Below are 15,727 nucleotides of genomic sequence, written 5' to 3' on the forward strand. Positions count from 1 at the left end.
ATGTCACCACGCATAAAATGGAAGAGGCGACACCTGCTTATTGCCGATAAAAAAGTAAGCGGGGTTACCGACTGGAACTGTTATTTAAATATAACGAAACAACTCGCACTAGCTATCGCTATCATTTTGGATTTCGAGCCTACTATCTATATTTTACTTCGATACAAGGCATTATACTTATAATTATTGCTTTAAATTTATACTTTATTTAGTCTATAAATAAATGATGAAATTAATTAAAGCGAAAATGTATTTTATTTTACATTGTTTAAAGGTCAAGTCTACGACATAAATGAAACTTCTGAATCTAATGAAACAGATAACAAGTGGTTTTATAGTGATATACAAAGTTAGGTTTGCAAAATTTCACCAACTGCTTAATAAAAGAGCTTTAATATATAAATATTTTCGAGGGCAAAAGGTTAATTCGAAATTAGATTCAAACTAACAAAGGTTAACATAATTGTGTTGATTTGGACATGCAAGTCGCATGTTACAAGTATCGAGCCACGAGAAGCTAATGTTCTTTTGACGAGCGCATAAAAGTTTACGATAATCGTAATAATAAAACATTTTGCAGTGACCGGTCTGTTTGGGTGGGGAAAATCAATAGCAAATCTGAGTTTAAATTACATGTATGGATATGGATCATTAGTGTTTAACGAATGAAATGTACGGTGACGTTTTTAAATATTCTGCTGCGTGTATAAATGTCTCAACGCGTACGAAATTGTTATCATGACCCGTTCGAAATGCGGTACTTCTTGACACGTACGAGAATGTCACGGAACTTAAAGTGCGGTACGGTTATTTCGAACAGCTGTGTTCAGTAAGAAAATGTTAAAAAATTGCGTGATTGATGCTTCTTGACATCTAACTTGAAAAACGATATATTAAGCCCAGCTTAATAATGACGATACTTAGACGAGGTCTGTTGATCTGTTTCGCGTCCTGTCTTTTGTTACAAATGGATTACGTCGAATCTACTCATATTTCGGGTACTTTTAACACGAAGGAATTTTTTCGTTTTCTCATCAAATTTGGTTTTCAAAAGACTGATCGTCATCGACAGAAAGATTCGTATGGATACATTTTCGGCAATATAACGTCCAAAACTAATTTTTCTGCGCCAATCACTTTGGCAGTTTTAGATCGAGGTCATTTTTTAGAATATTATGGTAATCGTACACTAAATAATAAAAGTACTGCTTGTACCCTTATGTTCAGTACCTTGAATCAAACTTCGTACGATGTGCATTGTAACGAAGAAGGTCAAGACTTTTTAAGGTATGTCATTTTTGGACATTTTCATAATTTGCTATAATCTAAGAGAATTAATTTTCTTCCTTTCTTTATAAAGGAGAGTACCTTGTCCAAAGGGTAAGTTGTGTCCTGACGAAGATTCCATATGGAATATCGTGAAAGGATATCAGTTTACGTATGTTATACAAGATTTTTGGCAGCCACGTTTTTGGTATATGAGTTTAGTGGCATGTTATAGAAACACGACTACTTGTCAATGGGAATATTACGATAAACACGATGAATTAGAATATGATATTTGGCTAGTAAATGGTAATCCAAATACTAGTGGCCTAAATAGCCTGACGTATCAATTTTCGTATGATAGACAAAATACAATAGAATTGTACTTGTTATTTTTTGTATGTTACATTATACTTGTGCCACTACAATTATATGCAGTGAGATTACAAAAACATCCTGTAACAAGATTATTCACTGCTAGTTTACTATTAGAATTTATAGCGGTATGTTTAATCTTAACGCATGTAGTAAAATTTGCTCTTGACGGAATTGGCTATGAACAGTTGGAAGTTGCTGGAGATATTTTTGATATTTTATCACGAGTAAGTCGTAACGAATATATTTATATATTCCAATGGAATGATTTGTTAAAAATAATATAATCTTTTAGACATCGTTCATGTTATTGCTTCTATTACTTGCCAAAGGATGGGCCGTAACAAGGATGGAACTGACATGGAAACCATTGGTTTTTACTATATGGCTATGTTACGGGGTAGTCCATATTTTACTATATGTTTGGAACATGGTATATTTTTATTTGTATAATCTTACGTAGAAATTTTTCAACTTTTACCAAATTAAGAAATAATGATTTTAGACGGAAGTCGACATCATTGAAGATATTGACGAGTACCAGACATGGCCAGGCTGGTTTATACTCTTATTTCGCAGTGCGATTATGATTTGGTTTGTGTGCGAGCTACGAAACACTATGACGTACGAGCATAATACTCAAAAATTGAATTTTCTACTTCATTTTGGTGCATCTTCGTTAGTTTGGTTCATCTATTTACCTATTATAGCACTTATTGCTCTTCATGTAAGTGCATTATGGAGGTTTAAACTTCTATTGGGTAAGTCAGTTATGAAATTTAAATTGTACAGAATGTCAGTGTTATATTATTCTTCCTATTTTGGTAGGTATCACATACTCCGCCGATTGTTTTGCGTACTGTGTGATGGCACATTTACTTTGGCCAACACGAAGCGAACAGTACTTTTTGCTCGCGCAAGGAGCAGATAATGGGGATGAACTTGATGAATTTAACGAAGCACCGCATGTATTGAACAATTATGTAGAACCTCCAGAACTTACAAAAATAATTACTTAATAATATGTCGAGATATAAGAGGCAAATATTATACACGTGAAAAGTCAAATTTAGCATTTGACCTGTTGTATCTGCCAAACTATAAAATTTTAGGGTCGATAATGCTCTACTACATACTACTTGAGACTGATATATTCTGCGCATTCTGTAATTAGAAATATATTATTAATAATCAAATTTACATATGTGATAGTAAGTCAATAATTAATACAAAAAAAAAAAGAAAGAAAGAAAGAAAGAAAGAAAAATACAATGGGTGAGTATGATATGAGTATCCTTAAGTATTTCATTTTTAATTTAGAAAGAAAATAAATACGTGTTTTTATTGTACAAATGTTTTAGATTTATAGAGATACTATTAATGAACATACAACTTTTATCCTAATGTACATAATAATCATAATCAGCTGTTAGATATTTGACATGTAAAGGATTTTCTACAGTATTACTACTGTAAGTTTCTGATTTTAATTTACTCATGTCATACTCCTAAATTATATGCATGTGGCGTCGATAATTGATTTAACGCTTAACATCATTTCCATCACTGTTTATTAATTATACACGAAAAAGTAAATAATCTAATCGTACAATTGCATCTAACAAACTTTTAATCTTGTACCAGTATATACATTTTTATGATATACCTGATTTCGTAGTTTTTAATTATATGTATGTATGTATTTATATATAGATATAAATATATATATATATATTTACCGGCCAAACCCGATTTTAGGTCAAACCCGATTTTAGGCCAAACCCGATTTGTCCTATATAGGATGAACTGGTTTGGCCTAGGAAAAACTAGTTTATCCTAAAATCGGGTTTTGCCGGTAACATATATATGTATACATACACACACACACACACCCACACACACATACATACACACAATAATGCACATTTAACAAAATATAAAAAGAAAAATAAATTTGATGACCTTTTTTGTGCTCATTTTAACGAAATATGTTTGTATAGATGAATACATAATTATAATGTGTATATCAAATTATGTATTAATATACTATACCTAAAACTCTTATAACAAATATTCTATACATGTTCATAATTCTTTCAGTATTATAACAGAGTATCATACATTGTACGTAACTTTGAATGACTAATAAGAATTATTATAAATTTTATATGTATTTTCATAATAGAGATTATTGAATGTAAATTAATTTAGTCTAAAATTGTTTTTACCTTTTTTTTTAAAATTAATATACATATATATTAATATTTTAATGTTCAAAGTATATAGAGTAGCAATATTTTTTGCAAAACTTACCTTGTTACTGTTGATTTACGTTGCTGTAGATATTTTTCATAATTCCGTGCAACCATACGATAAATTAAATATTGAAGTAGAAGCTAAAGCTTTATAAGCTGGGCAAATATAAGTCTCAATTTTGATACAGTGTTTCTCACATGATGTTAATGTGTATAGTAATACATAGATAATATACTTGATCATACAAAAAAGTGTTATAGGTGTATTTTTTAAAACTTATTTATGAAAATTTATGCTTATGCTAACGAAAATGGAAATCATTATTGTAAACGAATTGTTCATTTTATGAATGTTACATCGCAAAATGGAAAAAAATACCAACACGTTTTTTAAAGTAAAGCAATATTATATGTTTTAATACATAAAATTGAAGAATTAATATTTTAAAAACACGTTTTCTTGGTATTGTATGTACGGTGTCAGTGAAAAAATAAAGAAAGGATCAATCAACATAATAAAGCATCAATAAACATAAATTGTGATGTTTCTAATAAAATACTAATTTATTTAAGTATTACGGATTAATTCGTTCTTTAAAAATATTGAATAGAAAGGACATTTTTTTATCAGATAAAATTACTGGTATCAAAGCTTACAAGAGTTTTAAACTCGAGGTTAGCTCATCTATGGCTTGTTTTGGACCTGGTCCAATTCCAAGCGTAGAAACTGTGCCAGGCAATAATTGTGTTTTACCCGCATCTTGTATTATAGAAATAATAAGACCAGCTTTACGAGCACTGCGAGCTAACGACATTAATTCTCCTTCGTTACATATTTTTAGAACAACTTTTGGTTGACCTTGTAATAACCAAGAATTAAACACGTGTTCATATTTTGTATTACACGATGCTTGACGATAACATTCTACTGCAGCATGAGCACATTGCGCCGCAATTTTACCTTTTCCCATAACTATATCTGACCTCACAACAAGTACCATTTTAAAATGTTCATTCGCAGAATACTTTACAGGATAAATGAATATACGTTTTATAAAATTTATTATCACAGACATATTTACTAAGATGCGTATGACTTTTCTCTTTCTCTTTGATATTTATCCATGCATATTTTAAATCTTTTTACTTGCTGTTGACACTTCCTCCAATCTTGAGTTTCTGCTATACACTCCTAGAAATACAATAATAAATGATAAATTACTTTATAATATTCACCGATATATTCCCAAATACAAGATTTATACTTGAACTTGATAATGAAGTTCCATACAGCCAGTTTTTTCTAACATTTTTTCAACTGGATCTTCAACATTTTGCTGTTGAGAAGTTAAACGAATGGTCATGTTGAAACTATGAGATACACATATAATTATTTTCAAATTAACAAATATATTTATTAATTGATATAAATTCAAACGAATGTTGTACTCGAATGCTTAAAAGAGACAAGAAAACATTGGTGTTTTACGCAACTCAAATGAGCTCTCGGGCGCATGTGCATTAATTTGGGTAACAGAGTGTACTGAACCAATCGTAACCAGCAACCGATACGCATAGAATGAATGAAAGCTTGTCATTAGATATGATCCGACGATAATGTTCTTTTAAATATACATATCAAATGTATACACTTAATTAATATGTACTTCAATTAATCATTTTGAATAAAAATCGAGATATCTGAATGTATAAAATAATAAAGTGTTATTTAAAATATAAATTAATTCATGATAAAAATATTGTACCGGATATTTTTCAAAAGTATGTATATATATGTGTATATGAATTACGTAAGTTTTCATAAATGCAAAGCGTAAATGTTATATTTATTAACTATTGTTATTTTTAATTAACAATCGATCTCCAAAGTTCCAATCGTAGGTAATAATGGTACCGTTCAATTATTATGGTGATTAATGGAAAGATTATAAAGATTTCTTTGAAAATACAAGTAAGGAAACATCGTAGGTATATGGCGCTGGCTTCGACATATGGCTACCGATGACCTACGTTTTCCAGCAGACAACGTAGACAATAAGTGATGGCGTAGCAAGTGGAAAAACATGACAAACACTATATCTTATCGCGTGCGTTATTAATATTACGTGTTTTGCTTTTATTCGTGCATTGTCTATATGGCATATGTACCTCGATTTAGGTGAAGTGTCGATGATCAAAGTATCTGTCAATTGCGTTCACATCGAGGCGTTGTGTGTTCATTGCCGGTCATCAATTGTAATATTTTCGTGAGTATTTATCATGTTTTTCTTATTCCGATGACTTAAATGATACTTCTTTTTTCGAAAATATCACGATTAGTCGAATAAAATTGTATAATAAAGATGTTTCGTGGGAAATTCGTGCAACGTTATAAATTGTACCGCGATACAACAATTTCATAATACTATAACACGTGGATGGTAAACATCGAGTGGGAAAGTAACGCAAAGTGACTGCGAATATATTTAATTAATTGATCTGTGTGATTAGTAGGCCAATTCGAAAAAATGATTAAAATTAAAATGAATATTCAAGATTTTCATACTTTTAAGTTATTTACTATTTATTACGTAAAAATAAGTGATTTATCGCATCCGGTAAAACGTGAAAATAAGTCGATTTGCTGGATGCATCCAATAGAATTATTAGAAACGACTAGCAATAAATTATATCTATGTAAATTATATTTAATAGTTTAATAGCGATAAGAAAATGATATTTCCTATCGTCTATTAGTAACAAATAGATTTACTAATATTACGTATGTTTATTAGATTATTTGAATCATTTTTTATCAAGAATAGAGGTATGTATTCATATTTTGGCGGTACGCAATGCGCCATCTAGGGAACCGTAGAATCGAGTACTTTATTTTGGTCGCTAGGTGTCTGCATACAGCTGCTAAAATTTCTCGCTAGTACTCATTAGAGAGTGCAGTTCGTATATAAGGGAGAACCAGGAAACTAGCTCTCGGATAGTCCGATGCTTCCCAGGAAGAACTACCGCATTGCGGCCTTATATATTGCCACACACAAATGAGATGTACGTACTCTCTTTAGTGTACTTTTACGTCGTATCTAAAAACTAATTAAATAATTTCGCGCTTTAAAATTTGAAGCGTTGTGTAAATTACAAAGCAGCAGTGATCATCTTGCGTTGTGGAAGTTGTTTGAACTTTCAACCGTGGAAGTCGACGATGACTATCTTTTTTGCAAATTTTTCTCCATGCCAAATCAATAGTGTGACCATCAGTGCTCTTTTACTTCGACGTCAATAAATTATACCAGACTATTTTTATTGTAAAATCGATGATATTAAACACTGAAAATAAGCTAATAATAGCATACATTTTGAATGGCATTTAGTGTGTATAAAATTCGTTGTATCGTACGTATAAAACGAATAATCTTACGCAAGGATAAAAATAAAAGTGACAGAATTTTCATTGTTCACCTTCACCCGTCAACCAAATCATCGTTTAATCAGAAATATCTTACGGTAAATGATAACATAATGCTGCATATGCATTTTCGTCGTTCCGTCGGTCGTTTCTCGTTTTCTTCGAAAACGCATTCGCTATAATTTTTGAAGTATTTTGCATCGGTAAAGTATCGACAGTGGATGGCATTCGAATGTATAACTGATCGAGAAAAAAATCGATCGATTGAATTGTACTTGGATGTACACGAGGCGCTTTTTACGATTTTCAAATGGTTCCGAACGAACGTATTAAAAGTTTGCTATTGGTTGTTTGCATTCTCCCGCGCAAACCGTGACACGTCGCGTTGCCCTTGAAAAGCGCAACGACTCTTCTGCAATGACCGTACGAAAATAGCGCCTAAGCGGGACGGAATTGGCGCGATGCAGTGTGCTTGTGCATGGCGTGGAGCTTAGATCTCCCTCAGTTCAGGGGAATCGTAGAAGAAGTAATGCTCTAACGTTTTACATAAAATAATCCCAAGGGGATCCATAGTAGATTCTAAATTCTAAATTCTAGATTCGATAGACATCGGACGTATACTCGTATACTCGTGTTAAAAATTTGGAAAGTTGCAAGTTTCGAAAGCTCGAAAAATATGTTGGCCTTTTACGGTGTACGAGGGCATTGAACATTACTAGCAATTATTAAGAATTCCTACAAACCCCAAACAAAGTTCTTTCTCTAAACTTCTAATCTCTCTTCGAGTCTTCCCAAGTTTTCTCTGCACATTCTCGTAAAAATAAGGGCAAACGATGAGAGGTTGGTATGTTCGCTTTTAGCGAATGAAAGTTGCGCTCTCGCACGTGTACACACCTTCGCGATTGCAAGGAGAAGGAAGCGCGCGCGAAATTGAACACGATGGACATGGTTAATTTTAGTGTCGTCGTTGGCCGTAAGCACAATCACGATTACAACCACGAGGGACGGCTACGATTCAAGACGAGAGCAGACGCGAAACGGTGCAAATTGGTTGGACGTCGAGACGAAGAGGGAGACAGAAGGGAGGGAAAAGCAGAAGGCAAAAGCATCGACGACGATCATCGTGCATTCCCTCGATCGAATGTGTTCGGGACACTTGCGAAGGTGTGCTAATAAACGATCGCGTGTACAGTGTACTGGACCCTTTTGCTTTTGCAATTCTTGTCTTTTAGTGGAAGGATCGTTGGTTGTCGAACCGTCCAAGTTATTTGGTGTTAAGAAGAACCCTGCACACGCGCTGTTCTCAAAGGTATATTAATTACGGGTCATGGATAGAGAACAGGTGGAAGGGGATGCGAACGATAACGAGAAGAATCAGGAGGACGAGGAAGCGGAGCGCGAGAAGGATGGAACGCTCGGCGACGAGACCACCTTTCCGGAACTGGAACGCAGTCAAACTGGCCGCAAAACAAGCATTTTCAAGTATTATTCGTTCAAGGAGAAAGCAGGTAAGTCGACTCGAATTTGCTACGAAGATAAATTTTCTCAGCGAGAAAATTGTTAGACCACTGATTAAGCGGTCATTTTACTCGACTTTTTACTTATCGCGGTAGGAAATATGTAATCTGTTTTCGAAGGTATTCGATTATCGATAGTCGATAAGAAAAATCTGACCTTTAGTCGCTAATCAAGTTAAGATTAAAATGTACAATCGATATATTTACATATTTACATATATATGTAGTACTCGGAGAACTCATATTCGTTGAACCACGAGAGTCGTGTACTAGTAATCTTGCTAAAAATAAAAGGAGAATCGGCAGGATAATCGGTGCGACATTGGTACAAAAGAGTACACGATCGTAAAGTCTGTCTAGATAATAGGTACATTTATTCCGTAATCATTCCGAATACCGAATAATGTAGGCACAATAAAAATGTAAAAGGTACAGAAGGGTTCATTTAGAATAGAAGCTGCATTATCAACGTCATTGGTATATTTTGGGTTTAATTATTAGATAGATGGTGTAGAATACATCGCGCGAAACATCATTAGATCGACGACCTCGTACTGCTCTTTCATTGCCAATTGGAGAAACTTAACCGATGAAATTCTATACGTAGACATATCGATTTGTTCCGATAGCTAAAGGTAACATAACCGGTTAGTCAAGAAATTGTACGAGACTTTATTAAATTCCCCAAGAAATCATTCGAACGTTGTTTATGTAATCTTCCGGATAAATAACGAACAAATTTTTTCCTCTACTGATAGAAAATTCGTTAGTTACGAAGGATTATCGAGGATGTATAACGTTCAGTGTTATTCTTATCGCGAGTAATCAGACGTCTTTGTCTTTTATCTTTATAGCTAACAGAAGATATATGGCATACAGTTAATACAGTTCTAATCATTATAATTTATATTATAAACGATCGTATTTCTGGAAATTGTATATTATGCTTAAAAATATAATTACTATACACGTATATGAGTTAATAATTAACACGCTTAGCTAGGTGGAAAGCATTAGACAAGTGAAAAACGTGCAAGATTTTGGCACAGTTTCCAGAGTCGAAGAATAAAACGAATATCGTAACTCGGTCAAAGAATGCATGCCGATGGATCGTATTATTACGAATCTTCCTACAGATGGTCAATTTCAAAACTATTCCACTCTTACGATTCTTGATAAAGGGCCTGTTGGTTAAACGCTAGATCGTCGCGGAATAATGTCATTTTCTGCGTTATTTCGAATCTATATACTTTCTTGATAAGTTCGTTTAAAGAAATATAGCGATGAAACAATGCGCAGAACAAGTTACGTAATCCTGTGTGGACGCTGTTGCGGTCGGTGGAGGAAAGAAACTGTCCGACGTGCAACACGCTGTCGTTACTCGTTGATGCATCGTCATCGTAAATACGAACGAGCCTCTATGTGATCGACCACTTCGTTCGCGTTTGCCTATCGAAAGGCGGCGTTTCACGAGATTGAACATCTACCAAATTTCGATCTACGCGCATGCGTGTGTTTAACGCGCATCCGCTACGATTAAATACGATAACCTACACGCGAATACGTTTGTCTATATCGTGTAATTAGAAAATTGAACATTCGAAAGTTTCGGCATTTAGGAAATTTGAAAATTAATAAGTGTTGTCATTTTCTCTAGAGAAGCATATTCTTTTACGTACGAAACATAGTGTATCTAGCCCATCTGGAATAATTTATAGTCACATCTACGGCCGCAGTGTCATAAATTTAAATCAAGTACAAAGGAGCACGAAAGTACATAGATTATAATTAAATATTCTTTCTATAAATTCGTGAATTCTCGTGGTAAAATTTAATTACGCTACGAGAAAACTTACATCTTCCTGCATCGTGAACGGTTCGTCGGAAACAAATTTCTTTCGTGTTTTAAATAGCTTCATTGTAAATTTATATCGGTATATCGAAATTGTGCATACGAATACTTTGTGTCATCTCGTTTCCTCCGCAAAATAGTAGTTTTCCAATTTACGCGGTCATTCAAGCGACATCTAGAAAGCTGTAGTGTTAATATTTGACCGCTAGGTGGCTACGAACAACTGATCAAATTTCTCGCTAGTGCTTGGTCAGAGGTGCAGTTCGTATATAAGGAAGAAACCGAGATCTACCTCTCGGATAGTCCGATGCTTCCCAGGAAAATGTTATCGCATTTTTCGCGGCTTTTCATCGGCCAACCCATACTAATATTAAATAACATTGTGACGCAAACAAAAAAAAAGGTCTTTATATAATATTACTCTTCTTTGCGAAGAAAAATGGTATTGTGGTGTGTTTGTTACACATAAAAAAAACCCCCAAACCAATTTTAATTCATTTCTCCTCGCTGTTGTTGATCAGTGGGTGAAATTAATTTACAAATGCATTTGGAACTCCTCTGTGCATTTGTAAAACTTTCAACTGTGGAAGCCGGCAACGCGACTATCTTTTTTCTTGAAAATTTTTTTCCGTCAAAATGTTCTGTGTCATTCGAATAATAAAACATTAATTTTATTTTCTAACTTACGACGTACTTTTGATAGCTAATAATGCGACGTTCCAAGATTTTAAATTTAAAAAATTGTTCATTCCCAAGGTTGTGAAACTTCTGTTGCGTCGTAAATCAAGAATAAAAAGCAATTTGAATTGAATTAATTTTGACGAAACGCGATAGTCTCGAAATTTATCCCTTTTGTGCGTCGCTTACTCTTTGTACGGCGATATTACTTGTATCGACCTATCAAAGAGCAGGAGCAAATGATAATGAGCTCCCGTCGCAACGTATCACGCGTTTTTTTCCATTTCTATCGTATAATAGTATGCGTTATTATGTTCCGAGTAAAAAAGCCGTTACGATATATAGCGATAACTGGCGATGCAGAATTTTATGCGAAAATTTTGTTTTCGAAAAATAACTTTGCGTAATATCATCGAGTTCGATTTTTAAAAGAAAACTTTCGTGGAAAAAACTTTCCTAACGCAAGGAATTGTATCTCGAGGATAGCGAAGAATTCGTACGCGAAAGGTGAGACTAGCTTCTATCAGTCGTATAAGTCAGAAATTGAGATCCGACAATGAGAAATAGTCGATGTATTTACGGTGGTATCGTGTTCGTTCGATATCGTAGATCTGAAGTCCAGTTTCCAACGATATAACGTTTGTTCGTCATTAGAAACATCGTTATTAATCAATCCGTTGTTTAATCGGTAAAGAATCGTTAGGGTGCTTTTGGAAGCGCAAAATACTATATATACAAATGGCTAGTTACTTTTGGAAGTTGGAAACCTTCGTAAATTGTTGGAACCGATAAAAAAAAGTTTCCTCCAGTAGATACCGCGATGCTCCTCGAGAATTACTTGTTGGTCTACTACGACGAGAAAACACCGTTAGTGGGCGCGAAAGTGGCAATATAACGGAAATCTACTGTGCCTATATTTGGGTAGGAAAATTTGATAAAACCGCTTTCGCGAATCACTACCTACGGGAATTCACAGCTAATCGTAATATTATTGCTCAATCTATACATAGGTCATCGAAGCGTAGAATAAAACACGATAACGAAGAATATCATGCGTTATAATGCCAGTGTTCCCCTTCACTTTTCGTTCAGATATTATATAGGACGCTCGCCTCGATGTTCGAATCCTAATGCTATTCTATTTATCGTTACACGTATTCAAAGTTTCTGCAAGGAGTTTCAGGCATTAACGAATTAACAAATTTCGTATATCTTTCAGATACAATGCCGGGCTCTGGAAAGAAACCAGGACCCCTTATCGGTGTAATCGATGTTGGTACACGAACAGTTCGTTTTGTGGTAAGATAGTATTTTAACAAACGTACGCTACTATTTTAATATACGCTACTATATAAAATAATTTGATAGGCTACAAGTACTATTTCGCGATACTTTCGTCTCATTCAATTATATAGGACTTTTTATGTTTTGATATTATAATAATAAAAATCATTTAATAATAGTTAATGGATATATTATCGAGAGTAATTAAGCAATGAATTAGAAAAAATTGCATCGAATTACAGGTGTTCACCGCGAAACACGTAGCCGAGGTAGCATCCCATCAAATCGACGTAGAACAAATCTGTCCGCAGGAAGGATGGGTGGAACAAGACCCAAAAGAGATTCTTTTCGCGGTGAAGGCATGCATTAAGGACGTCATACGAAGATTCGATATACTTGGCTTGAAAGTTGACGAGATAGTAACGATCGGTATCACGAATCAAAGGGAAACAACCATAGTATGGGATGCAACGACCGGTGAACCGCTATACAATGCTATAGGTGTGTTCCGAGAATAATAAGATCCGTTAACGCATCGACGATGACGATGGAGTTGCCGATTGTTAACTCTAACCGCGAATTTAAACCGATCGAATAATTGAAAGGAAATTCGAAGTACAGTAGTGGACTCTCGTTATATTGTCATCATTACAGAGCACGAGATTCCGCGATTACGCGACGCGCTGCACGACCATCTGTCATATCGCCACGATATGATCATTCATTGATCGCTTCGTTAAATCATTTTCGTTGTTTTAGTGTGGTCCGACGTTAGAACTAGTTCGATCGTCGATAAGATAATAGCGAAATTCCCGGATCAAAGTAAAAATCATATTAAACCGTTGTGCGGATTACCAGTAAATCCATATTTTTCGGCATTAAAAATCCGCTGGATAATAGATAACGTACCCACTGTGAGAAAAGCAATGCGGGATAAGCAATGTAAAGTGGGCACCATGGATACGTGGATCGTTTGGGTACGTGAGTATTGCTCGTTTAAGAGTAGAACTTGTTTAGGATATGCAAACAATTGTTGTGACTTACAGCAAGAGGCATAATAGATGATGAAAATTCGAGATCCAGAGAATTCATTGAAAAATGGTTACAGAACTTAACGGGAGGCAAAGATGGTGGATTGTATATTACCGATGTAACAAACGCCTCAAGGACCATGTTAATGAACATAGAAACCCTTTCTTGGGATCCCACATTGTGCAGATATTTCGATATTCCTATGCAAATGTTGCCAGAAATCAGAAGCAGTGCTGAAATTTATGGACATATCAAAATTGATCCATTAAAAGGAATCCCTATATCAGGCGTAAATTCAACGATGTTTTTTCTTTCCTTACGATATAACATTTGAAATTTTCATTTTCGTTACAGTGATTTTCTTTTATTTTTAGATCTTAGGGAATCAGCAGTCCGCGTTAGTTGGTCAAAATTGTTTGAAAAAAGGACAAGCTAAAAACACGTACAGAAGCGGATGCTTTTTGCTCTGTAATACGGGAACAACGGTACGTATTGACAAAAGGAATAATTCGCGAAAGATATCGTGTATTCGTGTGTTTAAGTATAAATACAAATACAAATTCCTTTTAGCGAGTGTATTCATCTCATGGGTTAGTTACAACGGTGGCATATCAATTAGGTCCAACAAGTCCGGCCGTTTATGCATTGGAAGGCTCCGTTGCAGTGGCAGGGGCTGCCATTAAATGGTTACGGGATAATATGAAACTCATAAAAGATGTTAGCGATTGTGAACATCTGGCTGAAAGTGTTTTCAGCACCGGTGACGTTTACTTTGTGCCTGCTTTTAAGGGATTGTACGCTCCTTATTGGAGGAAGGACGCGAGAGGGTAAATACTATATATCTTCGAAAGTTTTTTCCGCATACACGTATCGGCGGGCTGATTTTTTCAATGTTTCACATAGAATTATTTGCGGTATTACCGCGTTTACCACGAAACAACATATTATAAGAGCATCGTTAGAAGCCGTTTGCTTCCAGACAAGAGATATCTTAGAAGCTATGCTCAAAGATTGTGGCTTTCCATTGACTAAGTTGAACACGGATGGAAAAATGTCTACCAACAACCTTCTTATGCAATTACAAGCAGACCTTTGCGGCACACCTGTATGTAAGTATATTTTATTTAAAATCTTTTCGACAAATTTATCATCGCCTATTAATATTTCTGTGTATATCGACAGTTAGATCAACCATGCCAGACATGACAGCATTGGGAGTTGCAATGGCTGCAGGTCACGCAGAAGGTATAAGCGTTTGGGAACTCGAAGGCGAAGAAGTGGAAACTGTACCAAAAGACACGTTTTTGCCAACAACTACGCCAGAAGGTAGAAAAGATTGAAATAATACTGTAACTTGGTTACAGGTGTTTTAGCTTTTCAAATGTTTCCTTTTCACACAGAGAGAGATGCTAGGTACAAAAAATGGAAGATGGCAGTCGAAAGAAGTTTGGGATGGGCAGCTGTGAAGAAATCCGATCAAATGACAGGTAAATTGAAAATTCTATTGCAAAGAACGATCGAGATTTCTCGTTCATGTATACCTCCGTTAGTAATTTCATTGCTTATTTTTTAATGTTTCAGACGAAAGATATTATGTTCTAGCGTCCATTCCTGCAAGTTGGTTCTTGCTGACAAGCTTTATTTTACTACGATTAAGTTATCACTTCGATAATCGGTGACGACACCTTCACTGTTGTTACAATGGAAAGTTGATTAGATAGAAGATAGCCTGCATTGTATCGTGCAAGTTCTGACAATACAGAAACTGCTAAATCTTGAAGTTATCAATAGTAGAACAAACTATAAATACCAATACCGAATTACACAATAAAATATACAGGGAAATCGCTTCGACTCGATCGAATCGTGTATACTTTCAAACTTACTAGGAATAATCGATAACGACATTGAAAGCGGTAACGCGATACAAAAGACACGAAGTCTGAAGTAAGTTGAGTGGAAAGGTTTCAAGAAAAAGAAAGTATTAGAAAAAATTAGAAAAATGCACATAGTTACTTAAAATATTCATTTAATTATTCGCTACCCT

At 34.7% G+C, this 15,727-nt stretch overlaps 4 protein-coding genes across 9 annotated transcripts; 2 read left to right on the forward strand and 2 right to left on the reverse strand.

Annotated features, from left to right (window-relative positions):
• The first annotated feature begins 78 nt into the window (after positions 1-78).
• LOC100880284 (transmembrane protein 145) lies at positions 79-7,126 on the forward strand. 2 transcript variants are annotated; one of them, XM_003707955.3, is made up of 6 exons: positions 82-1,287; positions 1,361-1,868; positions 1,937-2,074; positions 2,147-2,402; positions 2,470-6,163; positions 6,692-7,126. In XM_003707955.3, the coding sequence occupies exons 1-5, from the start codon at positions 911-913 to the stop codon at positions 2,658-2,660; spliced, it is 1,470 nt and encodes a 489-aa protein (XP_003708003.1). In that variant the 5' UTR covers positions 82-910; the 3' UTR covers positions 2,661-6,163; positions 6,692-7,126. The 2 variants fall into 2 exon arrangements, with proteins under 2 accessions (XP_012151728.1, XP_003708003.1); XM_012296338.2 differs by lacking the exon at positions 6,692-7,126 and having other exon boundaries at positions 79-1,287; positions 2,147-2,368; positions 2,470-2,645.
• On the reverse strand, positions 4,434-4,972 carry LOC143263913 (peptidyl-tRNA hydrolase 2, mitochondrial). The gene has a single exon (XM_076535519.1). The coding sequence runs from the start codon at positions 4,970-4,972 to the stop codon at positions 4,550-4,552; it is 423 nt and encodes a 140-aa protein (XP_076391634.1). The 3' UTR covers positions 4,434-4,549.
• Positions 4,942-5,494, reverse strand: LOC100879692 (uncharacterized). 2 transcript variants are annotated; one of them, XM_012296366.2, is made up of 3 exons: positions 5,391-5,494; positions 5,162-5,267; positions 4,942-5,088 (listed from the first exon to the last, which is right to left on the reverse strand). In XM_012296366.2, exons 1-3 carry the CDS (start codon positions 5,492-5,494, stop codon positions 4,978-4,980), a joined length of 321 nt encoding a protein of 106 aa, XP_012151756.1. In that variant the 3' UTR covers positions 4,942-4,977. The 2 variants fall into 2 exon arrangements, with proteins under 2 accessions (XP_012151756.1, XP_012151758.1); XM_012296368.2 differs by lacking the exon at positions 5,391-5,494 and having other exon boundaries at positions 5,162-5,261.
• Positions 6,076-15,464, forward strand: LOC100880397 (Glycerol kinase 2). Of its 4 annotated transcripts, none has more exons than XM_076535495.1 (13): positions 6,076-6,163; positions 8,277-8,481; positions 8,550-8,825; positions 12,584-12,663; positions 12,891-13,149; positions 13,408-13,625; positions 13,757-13,969; positions 14,055-14,165; positions 14,251-14,507; positions 14,584-14,789; positions 14,863-15,006; positions 15,081-15,167; positions 15,262-15,464. In XM_076535495.1, exons 3-13 carry the CDS (start codon positions 8,645-8,647, stop codon positions 15,357-15,359), a joined length of 1,854 nt encoding a protein of 617 aa, XP_076391610.1. In that variant the 5' UTR covers positions 6,076-6,163; positions 8,277-8,481; positions 8,550-8,644; the 3' UTR covers positions 15,360-15,464. The 4 variants fall into 4 exon arrangements, with proteins under 4 accessions (XP_076391610.1, XP_076391611.1, XP_076391612.1 ...); XM_076535496.1 differs by lacking the exon at positions 6,076-6,163 and adding an exon at positions 6,818-6,959; XM_076535497.1 differs by lacking the exon at positions 6,076-6,163 and adding an exon at positions 7,872-8,157.
• The last annotated feature ends 263 nt before the right edge of the window (positions 15,465-15,727 follow it).

This window comes from Megachile rotundata, chromosome 9 (genome assembly GCF_050947335.1).
Source record: "Megachile rotundata isolate GNS110a chromosome 9, iyMegRotu1, whole genome shotgun sequence".
Taxonomy (NCBI): Eukaryota; Metazoa; Arthropoda; class Insecta; order Hymenoptera; family Megachilidae; genus Megachile; species Megachile rotundata.

Coding starts and splice junctions, on each gene's coding strand:
- LOC100880284 (XM_003707955.3), top strand. CDS start 911: ATGACGATACTTAGACGAGGTCTGTTGATCTGTTTCGCGTCCTGTCTT. Junction 1,288..1,360: donor GAAGGTCAAGACTTTTTAAG/GTATGTCATTTT, acceptor TTCTTTATAAAG/GAGAGTACCTTGTCCAAAGG. Junction 1,869..1,936: donor TTTTTGATATTTTATCACGA/GTAAGTCGTAAC, acceptor ATAATCTTTTAG/ACATCGTTCATGTTATTGCT.
- LOC143263913 (XM_076535519.1), bottom strand. CDS start 4,972: ATGTCTGTGATAATAAATTTTATAAAACGTATATTCATTTATCCTGTA.
- LOC100879692 (XM_012296366.2), bottom strand. CDS start 5,494: ATGACAAGCTTTCATTCATTCTATGCGTATCGGTTGCTGGTTACGATT. Junction 5,268..5,390: donor GCGCCCGAGAGCTCATTTGA/GTTGCGTAAAAC, acceptor TGTATCTCATAG/TTTCAACATGACCATTCGTT. Junction 5,089..5,161: donor AACTTCATTATCAAGTTCAA/GTATAAATCTTG, acceptor TTGTATTTCTAG/GAGTGTATAGCAGAAACTCA.
- LOC100880397 (XM_076535495.1), top strand. CDS start 8,645: ATGGATAGAGAACAGGTGGAAGGGGATGCGAACGATAACGAGAAGAAT. Junction 12,664..12,890: donor CACGAACAGTTCGTTTTGTG/GTAAGATAGTAT, acceptor ATCGAATTACAG/GTGTTCACCGCGAAACACGT. Junction 14,790..14,862: donor CCTTTGCGGCACACCTGTAT/GTAAGTATATTT, acceptor GTATATCGACAG/TTAGATCAACCATGCCAGAC.